Source organism: Microcaecilia unicolor, chromosome 7, assembly GCF_901765095.1.
Source record: "Microcaecilia unicolor chromosome 7, aMicUni1.1, whole genome shotgun sequence".
Lineage (NCBI taxonomy): Eukaryota > Metazoa > Chordata > Amphibia > Gymnophiona > Siphonopidae > Microcaecilia > Microcaecilia unicolor.
Window position 1 is genome coordinate 263,381,063 of NC_044037.1, and position 16,968 is coordinate 263,398,030.

A 16,968-nucleotide genomic window follows, 5' to 3' on the forward strand; every position below is an offset into this window, starting at 1 on the left:
CATATTATCCAACATCCTTCTGTAATACCAAATGTATATTTTCTATGTAATTCCACTATTCATGATATATTGTAAGCCACATTGAGCCTGCAAAGATGTGGGGAAATGTGGGATAGAAATGCAATAAATAAATAAATAAAATCCTCCAGGGACAGAAAAATGCCTACTATACATGAATGTACACCATTTTAATAGCCTTCAGGATTTCAGGTTTCTTATACATTCAAATATAGTAGGTATTTTCTGTTCTTGGAGGGCTCATTATTAAAAAACAAATCACAAAGTGCTGAAATGGGATTTGAACTTCGGTTCTCTGGCTCCTCATCCACTACACAAACCATAAGGCTACCCCTCAGCTTTACACAGAGGTCTATTAAAATTTTAATTTTAAAAAGCTTTTAGTACCATAAACATTGATAGTTCCTGAAGCTGTCATAGATCCCTGCATCCCTTGCTAGGTTCACATTTAGGGGAGAGGAGAGGACAGCAACCATTGGGGGATTAAGGAGGTAACTTGCCTTAATCCCTTCAGTGAACGTCTGCTCAATTAGAGTACCTTTCTGTAACCTGGATGTGCCAGGTACCAAGTCTAAATTGGATGTCCATCTTTTAGGATATAGATGTCCCTTACCCTTCTGAAATAGGACAACCCTACTTTGGCCCAACCCTAGTCCCACTCAAAGTACACTAAGACCACAACCCCTTGCTATATCGATGTACTGTAGTTTTGGACAATTTAGACAATTGTATCCTGACTTTATTAGATGAGTAACTTTGTTTTCTCTGAGGACATGCAGGACACTGAATACTCACATATTGGAATCCCTGGCTACCAGGCTTACTGAAAACAACAACCAAGGCACAATAGAGACCTGCAAAGGCAAGGCCAACTAGGAACCAATCAACCTAAACGCATATAGACTTGTGAGAGTGCAGCCTGGAAAAGTACAGAAATGGATCTAGGAGGGTAGAGCTGGATTCTAGACTCCAAAAATATTCTGCAGAACTGTCTGACTGAACCCTCTGTCACATTGGGAATCCTGCTCTAGGCAGAGTGAGATGAGAAGTGGAAGCTGCAGAAGGAGTAGGCTCAGATAAGGACTTTGTGGTTTCAATTTTTTTCTTGATGAGGTCAGCGACCTCTTCCACTTTGTCCCCAGGAAGGGACGTCTGCAAGATTTTCCTGAGCTGCTAGTTCTAGGTTTGAGTCATGCAGCCAAGAATAATGTGGAAATCTGGGACACAACATCAAAAGCATCATAAGTTGCCTGAGCCCAGCACTTTAATCACTCCTGCTTGGCTACTAATGCATGGAGCTCTGCAGCCTTATCTGAGGGTAGAGAATCTGCAACCTCTGTTACACTATGCACCAAATTGTGCATGTAAATGCTCATGTAAAGCTGGTAGGACTGTTTTCAGGACACTAACATAGAGGCCTAGTAAACCTTTCTCCCAGATCTAAGGTCCTAGCATCTTGCCCTATGGGCCCAACTGCATGGAGTCTAAAACTCTTATCCCTTTTAAGAATGGATTTGACTACCATTGAGCCATGTAGAAGCCATTGCTTCTTGAATCCGGTAGCTTTCTGGACTCTCTAGATATAGAATCTGCCTTCCATGGAACTGGCTACACAGAGAGAGGGGTATCCCAGTTCTTCATCTGCACTTACTGAGGATGCCATGCAAAGGTACTGTCACTGCCTGTTTAGAAGAGATCCTCATAGTCAAGGATGTCCAAAATATCAGGCCGGGTCTTGTCCTCAACCTCCAAATCAAATGGAATGGTCTTAGCCATTTCCCTCAAAAAATTGACAGACGGTTGCTGGGGACTTCTCCTATCCTGAGATGGGGAGAAGTCTGATAGTAGACCAAGGGAGCCCTTCTCTAAGACTTCCTCTGGTTCAACTTCAGATATCCAAAAATAGTCCGAATCAGACTCACTAAAGTATTCATCCTGAGGAGGCTGAGTCTGTTGCTGCCTTGGACGACTAGACTGATGTCTAGACTCTTGGCCAGAGTGCCAAGAGACAGGTACCATCCAGGGCATGGGGAGAGATTCCTCTCCAGATGGGTTGGAGAAGAGCACTGCCTTTTCCAGGACCAATGCCAGTCCCCATTAAATCACGTGTCGGTACACAAGCGACAGACAAGGCATGGGCCTTGAGGATCAGTTGAGGGAGAGCCATGGTCAATATCAATCCCATTGTCAGCTTGGCATCATGCCAAGCCAAGATCGCTCCAACTCTTCCTATACCATAGCCCAGAGCCATTCCTCAAGGGAAAACCTCGGGAAAGGCAAGGCCAGTATCAGATTGGTGACAGCTTTTGAAGATGTTGGGGCTGAATCTGGAGGAGTGGTCCTCTCAGTGCTGATGCTTTTCAGGTTTTGGCAGCACTGATAACCTGGAGCTCCTAGCACGGTTCTTTGAAAGGGATCGATGTTGATGCTTCTTCACCTTTGCTTAATGTACATCAGGGTCCCTTGGCACCAATGAGGACGATGTCAAATCCTGATGAGTTCTTGGTGTCAGGTCCTGATACAGATCTGACCGACAGGGACCTACCAGCACCCGACATGGAGGAGGGGCAACCTCCTCCATGCTGGTGAGCCCCCAGTGTCCAATACAGCTCCACCAGCCATAGGCATTGATACCTCTGATGTTGATGGACCAGACTTAGAAACGCCAAAGGTTTGTTGTGTTGAGCCTCTCTACTTTTCTGTGTCCTCTTCTGCATTTCAGAACAGAGGTGACAGTTACAGGCTGTATGGTCAGGTCCTAAGCACGGCAAACATCAATTACCAGTCACAGAAATGGTTTTTGCCAAACCTAATACACTTATTTTATTGTATTTATTTGTATTTATTGCATTTGTATCCCACATTTTCCCATCTATTTGCAGGCTCAATGTGGCTTACATAGTAAAACCACTAGGAGTTTTAAGGAATACCGGGGCAAAAACAGCTGAAGCAACATCAAATGACAATTTTTAAGAAAAAAGGAGGAGAGGCTCGACCAGGTGCTCAGGACTAAGAGGATCAAGAAGGGAGCCATGCAAAAAATAAAGAAAACCTAAATAATCTGAAAAAACCCTAAAAACTAATAAGGGAGTAAAAGAAATGAAAAATATAACGAATAAAGTCCTGCATACTGCTATGGAAGACACCACAAAGGAAGAAAAAAAGAAGCATTGAGGAGATCCAGCAATGATGATAGCTCTGCTCCATAGATAAAACAAGACTGCTGTTCCTTTTTGCTCACATTGGGCTGGAATGCACCAGTGCATACACTGTGCAGCGCTATCAAAGGCTTTGAGACTTTTCTTGAATGTTGGTCAGCGCCTGTGCCGGGGCTCCATCCGACAACACCACCCATATGGGAGAATTCACTGTCCTGCTTATCCTCGGAGAAAATACATTTATATTATTTAATCTGCAAAATGATTCAGATTTATGTAAATATGCCACACAATTGCCACAGAAATTCACAAACTTTATCAGAGAATCTTACATATCCCTAGGTTGCTGAAGCAAATGAGGGTTAGTACTTATTGCAAAAGCTAAAGAATCATGACTGGCTTTTAATTGCAGATGGCAGACTGTTTATGTTATTTTGAACTAATGTCAAAAGTACTCAAGGCATGGGCCCATACTTCTAATGCCCTTCTGCCTGTCAGTGCAATGATTTTGTTAACTACTAAGACAAATACTGATAGCGTGGTAAGGGAGGCACATGTGTATAAAAATCTTAATGGATGCTGCAAATTGCATTTTATTTAAATAGATGGATTGTGTAACAGAATGTAAAGAGGATGAGTTTCGATGCAAAAATAAGGCCCACTGTATTCCAATCAGATGGTGCTGTGATGGCATCCATGACTGTGTGGATGGCAGTGATGAAGAAAACTGTCATAGAGGTGAGAAATAGTTATTTTTTTTCCTCTCCATCATTTATTCTCTAATTTCTTATTCTCTGAATCCTTGGTGGTCTGTCGGGATTGTTGGGGGCAGAAGCAAAGACCTCTGCATTTGGCATTTGCAAATGGCTGCTGCAACCTCTCATTGCCACTTCTGACCTGCCCACTTTTTTATTGGGTTGTCTGTGATAATACTCAGTGGCACTGTCTGGTTATGTGCCACTGAATATCACCACTTAGGTGGTGGTAAGTAATTTAAGTGGGCAGGAGAGGCTCCTGCCCACTTAAATTGCTTTGAACATGGGCTGGTTTGTTTTTAGTGGTTGTAAGTTAGCAGTGCATATTAAAGCTACTGAAATAACATCTCCATGACCTATTTTGAAAAAGATAGCATAACTTTTTCACACAAAAAAAAGAACCAGCTGCACCTTTATAATTAATGCCACTTAATTCTTTCACTTTAGTGCTTCCTTTCTTTGATAAGATATTCAATCAAAAAATGTTGCTTGTCACTAAATCATATGTATATTAATGGTGCAGCAGCTAAAAAATGTTTTGCCAATAACAAACAAACAAAAACAAAAAATATCTCCCTTCCTCATTGTAAAAGAAATGCTTCTCAGAACTTTATAATCTTCAGGAAAAAAATTGTGTGTTATATTTTTGAAACAACCTACACATCTACATTTGGCATAAAGTATTAACATTTTCTGTTATATCATCTTATGCCACTAGATAGCAAATGATTCAAGATTCTATATCAAGATGTAGAACGATAATAGTATTTTGCTTTTGGGTTTATGAATTTAAATGTTCAAATGGTTATGTAAACTCTTATTTTACTTTGTATATTCAGTAATGACTATGAATTAGGGTTTCCTACTACTAAAGGGCATTAAGCACTTAGCATATTGAGGAACAGGCTGACATGCGACCACCTTAAGTGGTTTTATGGTAGTCTGCCTGTTGCTGAATTTTTCTGTTTTGACGTGACATGGGTGGAGAGTGGATATGGAAGCATTAGCCAGTTGATACATTATTGCATGCTGACTAGCTAATGCAGTTAACAGAAGACCACTTACCCCCTTATACATAGGAGGCACTAAGTGCTTCTGCATTTACCAGGAACAGGTACCATGCGTTAATCTGAATGTTACTGCATAACCTGCAATAAAAAAAAATCATGGGGACTTGTTTTATTGTAGCTTCCCCTTATTTTTACTTTTTCTCTAATTTTTATTTTCCTTAAAGAACACTCCAATTCCTTTTTTTCCTTTTTTTTGTTTCGTTCTCTATGTAGCGCCCCCTTCAGAGTGTCCCTGGATCCGGGGCTCGACCTAGCTGGAGCCTCCTGAGGACAGTATCTGTCGGTCCCTTACTCACTTGGCACTTGGTGTCTCCACCTGGGGAAGAAAAGTGTGAGCGGGTGGGATTGCCCTCTTCTACCCCCAGGAAAAAATCCAAAAAGACAGCTATGAACAAGGATGGATAATAAATTAAACAGGTTTTATTGAACTATTCACATTGGCATCTATATACACCATCTTATGCACCTAAGAAATGAGGATTTCTTTATCACATTAACTCAGATACCATAAACAAAGATCAACAGTCTTGTTGCTTAACCTCTTAAACCAGTATATCAAATACTTTCTAATTTATGCACTCAAACCAGCAGCATTGGTCTTTAACCCCAATCTTTAGAACCAGTAACTTATAGTCTATCATACCCTTTTAAACTCCTTCAGTCTTGAGTGCCAAGGTAGTAGCTGTAAGCCCTTCCCAGTTTTCTAGTTAAGTCTGTGTGTGGATGTGGCTGTAATGCTTAGGTCCCTCCTCTCCTTTCCACACTGATCCACCCTCATCCAGTCCCCCAGATCTCACACCTCTGCTGGAGTCCTCTTGGGCTGGTGGCTGATAGACTTTCAGGCTAGCTATGTCTGACCCTGCTGCGGCCTCCAGGAAGGTTCCCCTGGGCTCCGAGGACCGGCTGTCCTCTCAAGAGCTATCCTCCTCTGCTGTGCTCCTAGTGCTGGCAACACCCCATAAGCATTCTCCCTCATGCCGATCACACCCCGGAGGCCTTGCAGGTTCTCTGTTCCAGATGAGCATCTTGGGTTTCTCTTACCAAGACTCTGCAACCACAAATAGCAGGGTGTCCCACTAAAGGGCTTCCACTGCTCTCCTCAGCCCTAGGCACCAATAATACCTCCACAGGCCATTTTTTCTGCCCTGAGCTCCCAAAGGCTTCCACGTCTTGAGCACTGCTCCAAAGGGCTGCTGCTTTTCCTTTCTTCAGGAATGTCTCTAGGAGTACTTGCCTGCTGGGGTTCAGACTTACCAACCCCTTACGAGGGCTCTACAATCACCAGTAACAGGGTTTCCTCTCTAGAAGGCTACTTCCAATCTAAGCCAGAGCTTAAGACCACATTTCTTCAACCACAAGAGATGGCTCAACAAGAGACAAGCTGTTTACACAAGGAGAACTCAAATCCACCCCAGAGCTTTGTCTCTGGGAAGGCCACCATTCTCCACCTCCACTGAACTCATGAGGAACAGATTTTCTGAATCCCTTATTCTGATCAAGCTCTCTTTACTCTGTGTGTGTGCTTCATTTAGCCCACAAGCTTTTTCCCTATACTGAATTAACTTCCTCAAAATGTGTGAAAGTGCTCCCATCAGCCTACTTATTTGCTCCCATTTTTATGCAAGCAGAGCTGTGGGGATCATCTCCCTCCTGCAGTGTAACAATGTTCAACCAGCTATATTCCTGTGCAGCTCTACCGAGGCAAGCAAACTGACAGTTATGAACTCCCCGGTTTACCAGAATAAATCTGCTTATGCTTTAAAAGCACTTCACCAATATTTCTTCTCTCTCCTTATTCTCAATAAACCCACCCACAAAAGAGGGTGGGGTTTTTTATCTGTACTGTGGGCAATTAAATCCTTGCCTGGTGGAGATGAAAATGGTAATGGAATTCAAACATGCGTGGGATAAACACAAAGGAATCCTGTTTGGAAGGAATGGATCTACGGAATCTTAACGGAATCTTCTACGGTCTGTGCCCTGATCGTGACTGAATGGAGGGGCTGGAGTGTAAATTTTAAGGGGCTTCGATGTTAGCTTCAGAACTTTTAGTACAAGAACAGTGCTGGTCAGACTTCTGTGGTCTGTGCCCTGAGAATGGCAAGGACAAATCAAACTCTGGTATACATATAAAGTATCACATACCATGTAAAGTGAGTTTATCTTGTTGGGCAGACTGGATGGACCGTTCAGGTCTTTATCTACCATCATTTACTATGTTATAATGCCTTTATTTTTTGCCTTCTGAATAATTTAGGGGGTAGGGGTGTTATCAAAGATACATTACTGCAATAACCTACACTGGGGACCTTTTACTAAGGTGTGCTAACAAATTAGTGTGTGTTAAGTGCCATGCAGCCCATAGATATACAGTGGACTGTGCTGCATTTAGCGCACACTAATCATTAGCATGCACTAAATCTGTTAGCACGCCTTACAAAAAGTACCGCATGATCTGCCTCTTAATGCATGTTAAAGGGCTCTAATGCAGGATTCAGTGCCATAACACAGGGATAATTAGGTTACCCCATGACAAATAGTAATGAGATGGCTGGTGTAAATATTAGTGCCTAAGTGAGACATTTATATATGCGGAAGGTAGGAAGGGGGAGGAAGGCATTTTAAATACATGAGGGGTGAGACAGAGGGGGATCAAAGTTGCAAGGAGGAGGGAATTTGGAGGAGTGTAAAGCACATTATGTGGGTTCCAGCCAATATTCAGCTAAATTCTATAAATGGCCCCCCAAAAAACTGTGCCCACACTGAAAAATTCATACAGAATTATATGCCTCTATATAATAAAGGTCAAGGAATAAAACACACCTTTTATTGAATACTGTCAGAAAGTTTGGCATGGAAATGTGTTAATGCACCTATTTTCCACGCAGAAAGTTCAACACTGATAATTCTGTGCTGATGTATTGGCCATGATATATCAGTGCTGATATCAGCACCAATATCAGTGTTTACTGCATGATGATATCATGTTTGCAGGGACACTGTGAAAAATGGCATCCAGCTGTTGGCAGCCAAACCTTTCAGCGGATAACATCCTGCTACTGGCCAGGCTATTTATGGCCAAAGAAAAAAGATATTTTATCCTCCCAGGCCACAGAAGAAGGTTATATTTTCAATACAGAAGGGCCTTGGAGAGGCCCACCATTGCATTCAATGCAGAAGCCTTCTTCCCTAGGGAGGTAAGTACAGAGGGCAAGCAGGGTACAATGCAGAGTAAAGCTCCTGATTGCTTCAGTCAGCTGTGACCCTTTTACATGGTTACCCTATCTGATAGGAAGGTTCTGAGGTTAATACATTGGCTTCTTGTCCACTGAATAGAGTGGAAAGGGTAAGGAGTACAGGGTTAGGTGAGTGGGTTAGTGGTTGCTGAAGTGGGGATTGAACTCAGTTGCCTGGACTCCCAGGCTGTTGCCATTAGGTTACTGGTCCAGGCAGAGCACCAAAGTTTGACTATGAAAACCCCATAGCACTGCATAGATACCCAACATCTCTGGCCACCCACAAATCACCTCGGTATGGGATGTGACATGCTAAACAGGCTCCAACACATTGTTATACCATGTTCCCATCACCATGAGCACTGCTGATCCCATAATGTATCAGAATCCACATTGTCCTCAGACCACCTTCAGCCATTGAGGCTACATATAGGAAGAGGAAGTCTTGTGCACATCACTCGTATTATTTTTAGGATGCTCTACCCTTAACCTGCCATCTCAATTAAAAATGCCAGCACAGGTGAGACATGAAATTTACCCTCATTGCAGGGAACAGCTGCAGTTAAATGCCTCTACGAATGGGTGAACTATCCTACAGAAGCAGAGATCAGGGTAAGAAACACCTGTGTCTGTACAATGTAATAAAACAAAAAATATTGTTAAAAGATACATTACAGAAAGTGAGAAAAACCACACCAAATTATATTTGGGCGAGGAACATAGTTGAGCGTGCAAATGTGCACCCTATTATGATGAGTTTAGTGCCAAAAGGTTGGGTGCTAAGCACACACTAAAATCACAGAATATTGCCAGAAACAAAGTAGAGGACACCAACACACTTTCTGAGTCCCAAAAGACAAATATAGCTGGACCTGGGTGCTGTTTATATCAGGTACAAAAATCTGTGTGGATCTTTAAAGACATCAGGATCAGTGCCATTAGCAGAATATGCTTTCCACGCCAATTTCCATAGCGTACCCCTTCTCTGCCCATTCTCTGCCCCATCTCCTCCTATTTATTCATCTGGAAAAACAGACACAATGGGGAAGTTACATGCGCAATTTAGACCTTTATAGATTTGCGCTTAGCACATTTCCCTCTTTTTGGCATCAAAATTGCCAATCAGCGTCTAAGTTGGGTGCCGTTTTTTTAAATAGAATTAGGGGGTAAATGTGTAAATGTCAGTCCCTGCTTTGCCCCACCCATGTTACTCCTCAGTGAATGACCCTTTACATTTATATACTAAGGGCCCGATATTCAGACCATAGTAAGGAGGCAGGCTAACTCCTATGGTTGGCGGTCAACCCCGATATTCAATGCCTGGCCATTTCCAGTGACCGGCATTCAATATCCTGGTGTTTATTGGCAGGTTTAAATTTAAACAACCAAGCCGATATTCAGCACTGGCCAGTTAAATTTAAACTGGCCAAAAATATTCCTGCTATTTTGGCGGTCTAATTTGGCCGCCAAACTTAGACAGAAATGCACTGAATATTAGTGGATAGCTGATTGTATCGCACGATATAACCTGTTATCCGCTAAGCGCTAACCAGTGATCTCCCGCTAAATATTGCTGGATAGCCAATTGATGGGCCGATGATCAGAAGCAAACGCAGGCGCTAGAGGCTGCTAGTGCCATACTAGCGCCTGCTTTTGCTACCGCCCCATCATCAGAGCCCCTGAGCATGTGAAACAATGCGCTCGCGGGCTCTGAAAGCAACTAGCATGCAAAACAGGGCTCTTAGTGCAAGTGACATTCAAATGCATGCTAAACCTATTCATCCCCAATGATCAGTGACCAGTGCACCAAAGACTGGCTCGCTGGCCGCGGCAAACCCTACACCAGCTCGGAGCTGGTGTTAGGGTTTGCAGATTACTGGGGAGAAATGGTGAGCTCTGTCCAGAATGCATTTGCATGCTAGCAGGCCCCCATTCCCCCCAGTGCAGCAAACCCCACAGGAGCCGATGACCCGACCGACGACCCCCCTCCCCGACAGGGGGCTGGAGGTCTGGCAGATGTCTGGTCCCCCAGACACAATCTCAGAAACTCCCTTATATGGTGTGAAGGGCTGCCCAGCACATCCCAGGATATACTGGGTAGGGCTGGGTGCTGCCATTTTGCAAGCAGTGCCAAAGGAAGAAGAGGAAGGCCACCTCCCTCCTCCAACCTAAGGTAAGGGGGTGGGGAGATTGACCATGGACTTCTTACCAATGCTGGTGGGGGGGGGGGGGGGTTAGCGGGGCTGGAGACCAATCGGATCCCCAGCCCTCCCTGAATCTGTGTTGGGGGGGGGTCGGGTGGACTGGAGTTCCACCGGAGCTCTAGCCCCCGTTTTGCCTTGCTCGGGGCAGGGGTAGTTGGTGTCTGGTGGTCCCATGGACCTTCAGCTCCTGTGTTTGACAGGTCTGGCCTTTTGCAGCTCAGACTTGACAAGCATGCTCTGGCACTTCCACCCCATGATCAGAGAGTATTGCGTGCTTAAATTTGCATGCAGTTATCTCTGATCATAGGTGCAGTAAAGCCCTGCGCTGTTCCAATGCTATTTTTAAAGCGCTGTTTGGAACAGCGCAGGGTTTTGCTCATCTGCCTGTGAGTGCCATTTAACTGGCCAGGAGCCATTCCAGGCTGGTTAAATGGTTTTCAATATCTGGGGGGGGGGGGGGGGGGGGGGTAAGTAATTTGAGCATGAAAATACAGAATAGAAAGTAACACACTAATTGTACACTTATACATGTAGATGGCAGTATTCTATGGACCTGGTATTCAAAGTCTCTCCTGCCCAGTTAAGGTGCTTCTCACAGCCTAAGTGGTGATATTCAGTAGTACTTAACCAGACAGTGCCACTGAATATCACTACAGACCACTACTGCACTGTATGGTGAGTGCCTGGGAAGTTCGAGGGTAGAGCTTGGGTGAAGCATAGGAGGAGACCTAAGTGGTTAGCGCCCATATTCAGATTGCTAGTTCGTTAGGTAATTAACTAAAGTTAGGAGAGCAAAAAAGCATGTCCTGACTTTAGCTGCAAAGCTAACTGAGCACCAATCTGAACATAGCTTCTTTGTTGTGGCATTAGCTGCCTGGCCAGTATAAATTTAAGCTCATAAATGGCAGGGTTTAAAGAAACACTGACCGCCACAGGTTGAATATCAGATGGTATAAATTTAAGCATGCAAATGGTGCTTAAATTTAGGCAACCTGCTATAGAATGAAGAGGTATATGTATACTCAGTACTGCCACTTATCCATGTAGTTATGTGAAATATACGTATTGTTTGAACTAGCACTTAAAACAATATGATCACCATTGCCACTGAATGTTTTGCGTTTTGGATTATTTAATACTGCTTTATTACTTGAATTCTACACAGTTGAACTGAGTACAGAATTCAAAAGTGTGAGTATGAAATGAAAATGGATGGCAGATCCCTGCTTGCATCAATGAAACTTGCAAACTTAAAAAAAAAATGTCCTGGCTAGTTTCTTTGATTTCCAAATCTAGCACCATTAAAGGTTATGAGAAACAGAAAAGTTCTCAAAGTTTGACAGTTGTCCTATAATGTTGGCCACATTCAGACACTTTTGAAGATTTTCTACATGATTATATATTAATAGAAAAAGTTTTTCGAGGAATTTCTAACCTATATGGCTCTTTTTCAATAATGAATTAACTTGCCTATGTAGCAGTAATGTGGTGCTGCCTTGTCAATGTGTTGACCTTTAAATGTGGCGTCTGGGATTGTAGCAGCCCTATTCTGTGCTATGATTGGCATTAATAGCACCAGATTTTGTAAATGAGCCCTTCGTATGATAAAAGAAATGTTAATTACTCGATGTGTTATACAACTGTAATTTTCTTTTTTTTTTTCTTATCAAAAGAAAGGGGAAATATATGCAGAGCAGATGAATTTTTGTGCAATAACACACTTTGCAAGCTATATTCCTGGCTATGTGATGGAGAAGATGATTGTGGAGATAACTCTGATGAACTTGCCGAAATGTGCGGTATGATTTCTTCTCCGTTCCCTTCTCAAGTTTTGCCTTCTTTCTTTCTTTCTTTCTTTCTTTCTTTCTTTCTTTCTTTCTTTCTTTCTTTCTTTCTTTCTTTCTTTCTTTCTTTCTTTCTTTCTTGTCTGACCCTATCAGAGGCTTTAAATGAAACATAACAGTCTTAAAATAAGCTCTTAACATAGCAGTCTATACTTATGGAACAACATTCACTGAATCCACAATAATAACTCATCCCTACTTTTCCAGTGCACTCAAATACTAATTTTCACAAAGAACTGTCCCTGGCAAGAACTCGCTGTCTCCTTTTTTTATTATTATTAAATTTCTTTATTAAGTTTTCAAAATTTACAAGATAATACTTATAAATCGGAAATACAGCAATGTAATTAGAGCAATAGCATCATTCATCCATATCCAAAAAGGAAAAATGTTAGTCTCCACAACTATTTTGCTTTCTCTAAAAAAATAGGCAAAATAAACAAAAAAAGAAAAGATATATCGCTTTCTTAGACCACAATTGTATAGGGAGAGGAGACATCTAAATTAAAGGAGAGACATGAAAGTAATACATTAAAGTAAATGGCCTGGCTTGTATACCCCCAGCTTTTTATACTATTTCTTAATACTCATCAATCGCTATCTGGACAGTTTCTTACTATCTATAAACGTTTTAAGCTGACCTGGTTCAAAAAAGATGTACTTATTTCCCAGGTATTTAATACAACATTTGCATGGATAAGCCAATACAAAGGAAGCTCCCAATGCTTTAACCTCCTCTCTGTAGACAAGAAATGCTTTTCTACGATCTTGTGTGGATCTAACCACATCTGGAAAGATCCAGATTTTATGACCACAAAATTCTTTATTTGAGTTCTTAAAGTAAAGTCTTAATAAGGCATTCATATCCTGCTCAAAGACGAATGATACCAAAAGAGTCCTTCACGTTGATATTTCTGATATAGATTCCTCTAATAATGCTGACAAATCTTGTAAATTCAGTTCAGGTGTCTGTATCTTTTCTGTTGGATTCGCCTTAGATTGTTTAGATTCAGGTAAATAATAAATGTTATTTATCGGCGGAATTGCGGATTGAGGATAAGCCAAAACTTCCATCAAATATTTTTTCAAGAAATCAATCAGGGCGATTCCAGGTGAAACAGGAAAATTTAAAATCCGTAGATTCAGACGTCTATTATAGTTTTCAAGAATTTCTAATTTTAAGGAAACCTTAATTTTATCTTTTATCAGAGTATCTGTTACTGCTTTCAGAGATGAGATTTCAGATTTTTGATTAGACAAATCTATTTTAACATCCTCATGAGCTAACATTAAAGCATCTATTTTATTTACCAGCAAAGTCATATCCTGAGAAGTTTTTGTAGCCAGAGTCGTCAGTTGTTGAATAGCTGACCAAATGGATTGTAGAGTTACCGCTTGTGGAACCTCTTGTTCCATGGTTGTAACGTCTGCTTCCTGGGGCAGAGTACCTCCGTCTGAGGGCCTACGGTCCCCGACTTCCGGTTCCTTCGGGTCCTCAATACTCGACCGCTGGAATGCAGGACAAAGCGGTGGGTTAAAGTCCGGTGGGGAAAGCGATGTCTCTACCCCTAATGGAGATGTCGCTCCTTCCACAAATCCAAATGCGGGGTCCCTCTCACCGGTTCTCGCTGGGGTGCTGGAGACATAACGCAGAAGCGTTTGCTGACCGGGGGCAGGTAATCGGGCTGACGGTAGTAAACCCTTTACCACCCCCTTCCTCTTAGTATGCGGCATATAGAGAAACAAAATAAGGATGAACAAACAGAGTTTCAGCTCATGCTAACCGCGGAGCTTCCAGCTCGAGCCGCCATCTTGACTCCTCCTCCCATGATGACAGATGTCGCTGTCTCCTTTTGAGGTCATCAGTTTTCCATATTCTGCTATTGAATTAGTTTGGTTTCCAGTCAATGCCTAAAAACCACTAGACAGTCAGATGTCCTGCAGTAGATCAATCAATTGCTGAGGCACCTACACTGGAAAGATTATTAAGAAAGAAATTTTCAAAACAATTTAGCTTTGTAAATAACAATTTACACCCTGATGTTAACTCTCTGAAGATCCATTCTTCAGTCAGATTAAAAGTCTGTGTGGAGATCCATAAGGTGTGTCATTTAACTAAACTGTGGGGGAGGTATTCCTCAAGGCAGTCTCTGAAAATAATAGATTGATTGAACTTTCAAATCTACATACATAATTTTCATGTAAAATTGTTCCTGCATTAAATCAGATGCATATGTTGCTCAGTATTTTATACCCACTACGGTTTTCAAAGGGCACATATGTCATTATAGAATTAGCACCCAGTGCTTGGCATCAGCATGCTTAATGGTGGTTCCAATTATAGAATTATAATCAGGTCAGTATCATCACTAACCAGACAACTATCCACTCCATACTCCTACCAACTTGGCAGTATCCTGGCAGTGCTGAGGCACTATGTAAGGATGATCAATGGCTCTATCCAGATAGTACATATCAAAAGAAACACCCAGCTCCCATCATAGTCCAGATAGTGCCACAAAATATCCAAGGTTTGCAGTTAGTAAGCCATTTATTCAAGTAACAGCTGCTGTTATCCAGATAAATGGCTTGCAATATTGTGCCCTATGTGAAAATTTGAATGGGTTTTGTTGGCATTATAGCATGGCCTTGTTAAAGGGGGGAGGGGGGTTAGTTACCATAAATAGAACAACAATCTTGAGTAGGTGTTGTAGAAGTAAAATTGTACAGTAGCAGATTTGGTAGTTCTCATCTCTTTTGTTATAAATAGAGACAATCATAATTTAATTTTCTCAGTTCCTCTGGGGTAACATTATACATTGTTCTGTATTACATTCTCAGCTCTACGATTCATACTGTGGAGGTAATTTTATAAAGCATTTTTCATGTGTAAAGCAAAATTACTCACCTGTAGCAGGTGTTCTCCGAGGATAGATGGCCAAGTATTTTCACATGTAGGTAATGTCATCCAACTGAGCCTGGTGTGGATGCTATATACCATGTATTAGATAAAGTTCAAGCAGCATCCCACCATGCATGTCCGGGTGCCTTCCTGCCCAACATGTGAGTGAGGGTCCATTAGTCAAATGACATAGCTAAAAAAGACAACTCCTAGGGGAGGTGGGAAGGTAAGTGAGAATACTTGGCTTGCTGTCCTTAGAGAACACTTGCTACAGGTGAGTAACTTCACTTTCTCTGAGGACATGTAGTCCAGATGTATTCTCACATGTGGGAATCCCTAGCTATCAGACTCACCAAAAACAGCAATGCTAGGAAAACAGGGACTTGAAGCATTAAGGCCTTGAAGTCAGTTAACCTGAAACTATATATAAACTGGTTGTGAAGGTGCAGACTGGAATAGAACAAAACAGGGCCTATGTGGGTGGAGTTGGTTTCTAGACACCAAACAAATTGTGCAGGACTATTTGACCAAACCGGCTGTCACGTCGGGTATCCTGCTCAAGGCATTAGTAGTTTGAACTGAAGACAACATTGCAAGTTCGCAGATCTCATCTATGGAGGCTGATCTCAAGTAAGCTATTGGCATACCATGGCTCTGATATTATGAGCCTTGATATGACCCCCAAGAATCAACCCAGCCTGGGAATAAGCGAAGGAGATGCAATCTGCTAGTCAACTGGAAATTGTGCATTTGCCAATGGCCCATCCTATTTGAATCAAAAGAAACAAAAAAGTTGGGTGCACTGTCTATGGACTTTAGTCTGCTCCAGATAGAAGGCTAAGGCTCGCTTGTAGTCTAATGTATGCAGTGCGCTTTCACCAGGATGGGCATGGGTTTGGGGGGAAAATGTTGGCAGAATGATTGACTGGTTAAGATGTAACTCCAAACTCTGATACCATCATAGGAAGGAAGTACTACTCTGTTGTGATGACATTTTGTATAAGGTGGATCAGCTACTAGGGCCTGAAGCTCACTGAATCATCAAGCTGAAGTGACTGCAACCAAAAACACAAGTTTCCAGGTCAGATACTTCAGATGCAGGAAACAAATAGCTAAGAAGGAGCTTTCATTAGCTGAGTGAGAAGGACATTGAGATACCATGGCACAGTATAACCGAAATCCAGGCCAAAGTATTAGCCTGCCTGTCTGACATTGCTGCCTGGATGTCTCAGCGCCATCTGAAACTAAACATGACCAAGACTGAGCTTCTTATCTTCCCCCCTAAACCAACCTCTCCTCCTCCCCCATTCTCTATTTCTGTGGATAACACTCTCATCCTTCCTGTCTCATCAGGACCTTGGGGTCATCTTCGACTCCTCCCTCTCCTTCTCTGCACATATTCAACAGACTGCTAAAACCTGTCATTTCTTTCTCTATAATATCAGCAAAATTCGCCCTTTCCTTTCTGAGCACACTACCAGAACCCTCATCCACGCTTTTATCACCTCTCGCTTAGACTATTGCAACTTGCTTCTCATAGGTCTCCCACTTAGCCATCTCTCTCCTCTTCAATCTGTTCAAACTTCTTCTGCACGACTAATATTCCACCAGGGTCATTATGCTCATATTAGCCCTCTCCTCAAGTCACTTCACTGGCTTCCTATCCATTTCCGCATACAGTTCAAACTCCTCTTATTGACCTATAAGTGCATTCACTCTGCAGCTCCTCAGTACCTCTCCATTCTCATCTCTCCCTACATTCCTTCCTGGGAACACCATTC

General features: G+C 42.3%; 1 protein-coding gene across 1 annotated transcript in view; it reads left to right on the forward strand.

The window, feature by feature from the left end:
- The window catches only part of LRP1B (LDL receptor related protein 1B), a 1,639,960-nt gene that overhangs the window by 1,382,200 nt on the left and 240,792 nt on the right, over positions 1-16,968 (forward strand). Inside the window, 2 exon segments of the mRNA XM_030210865.1 lie at positions 3,782-3,924; positions 12,119-12,240. Of these exon segments, the coding sequence (XP_030066725.1) occupies positions 3,782-3,924; positions 12,119-12,240 (265 nt within the window).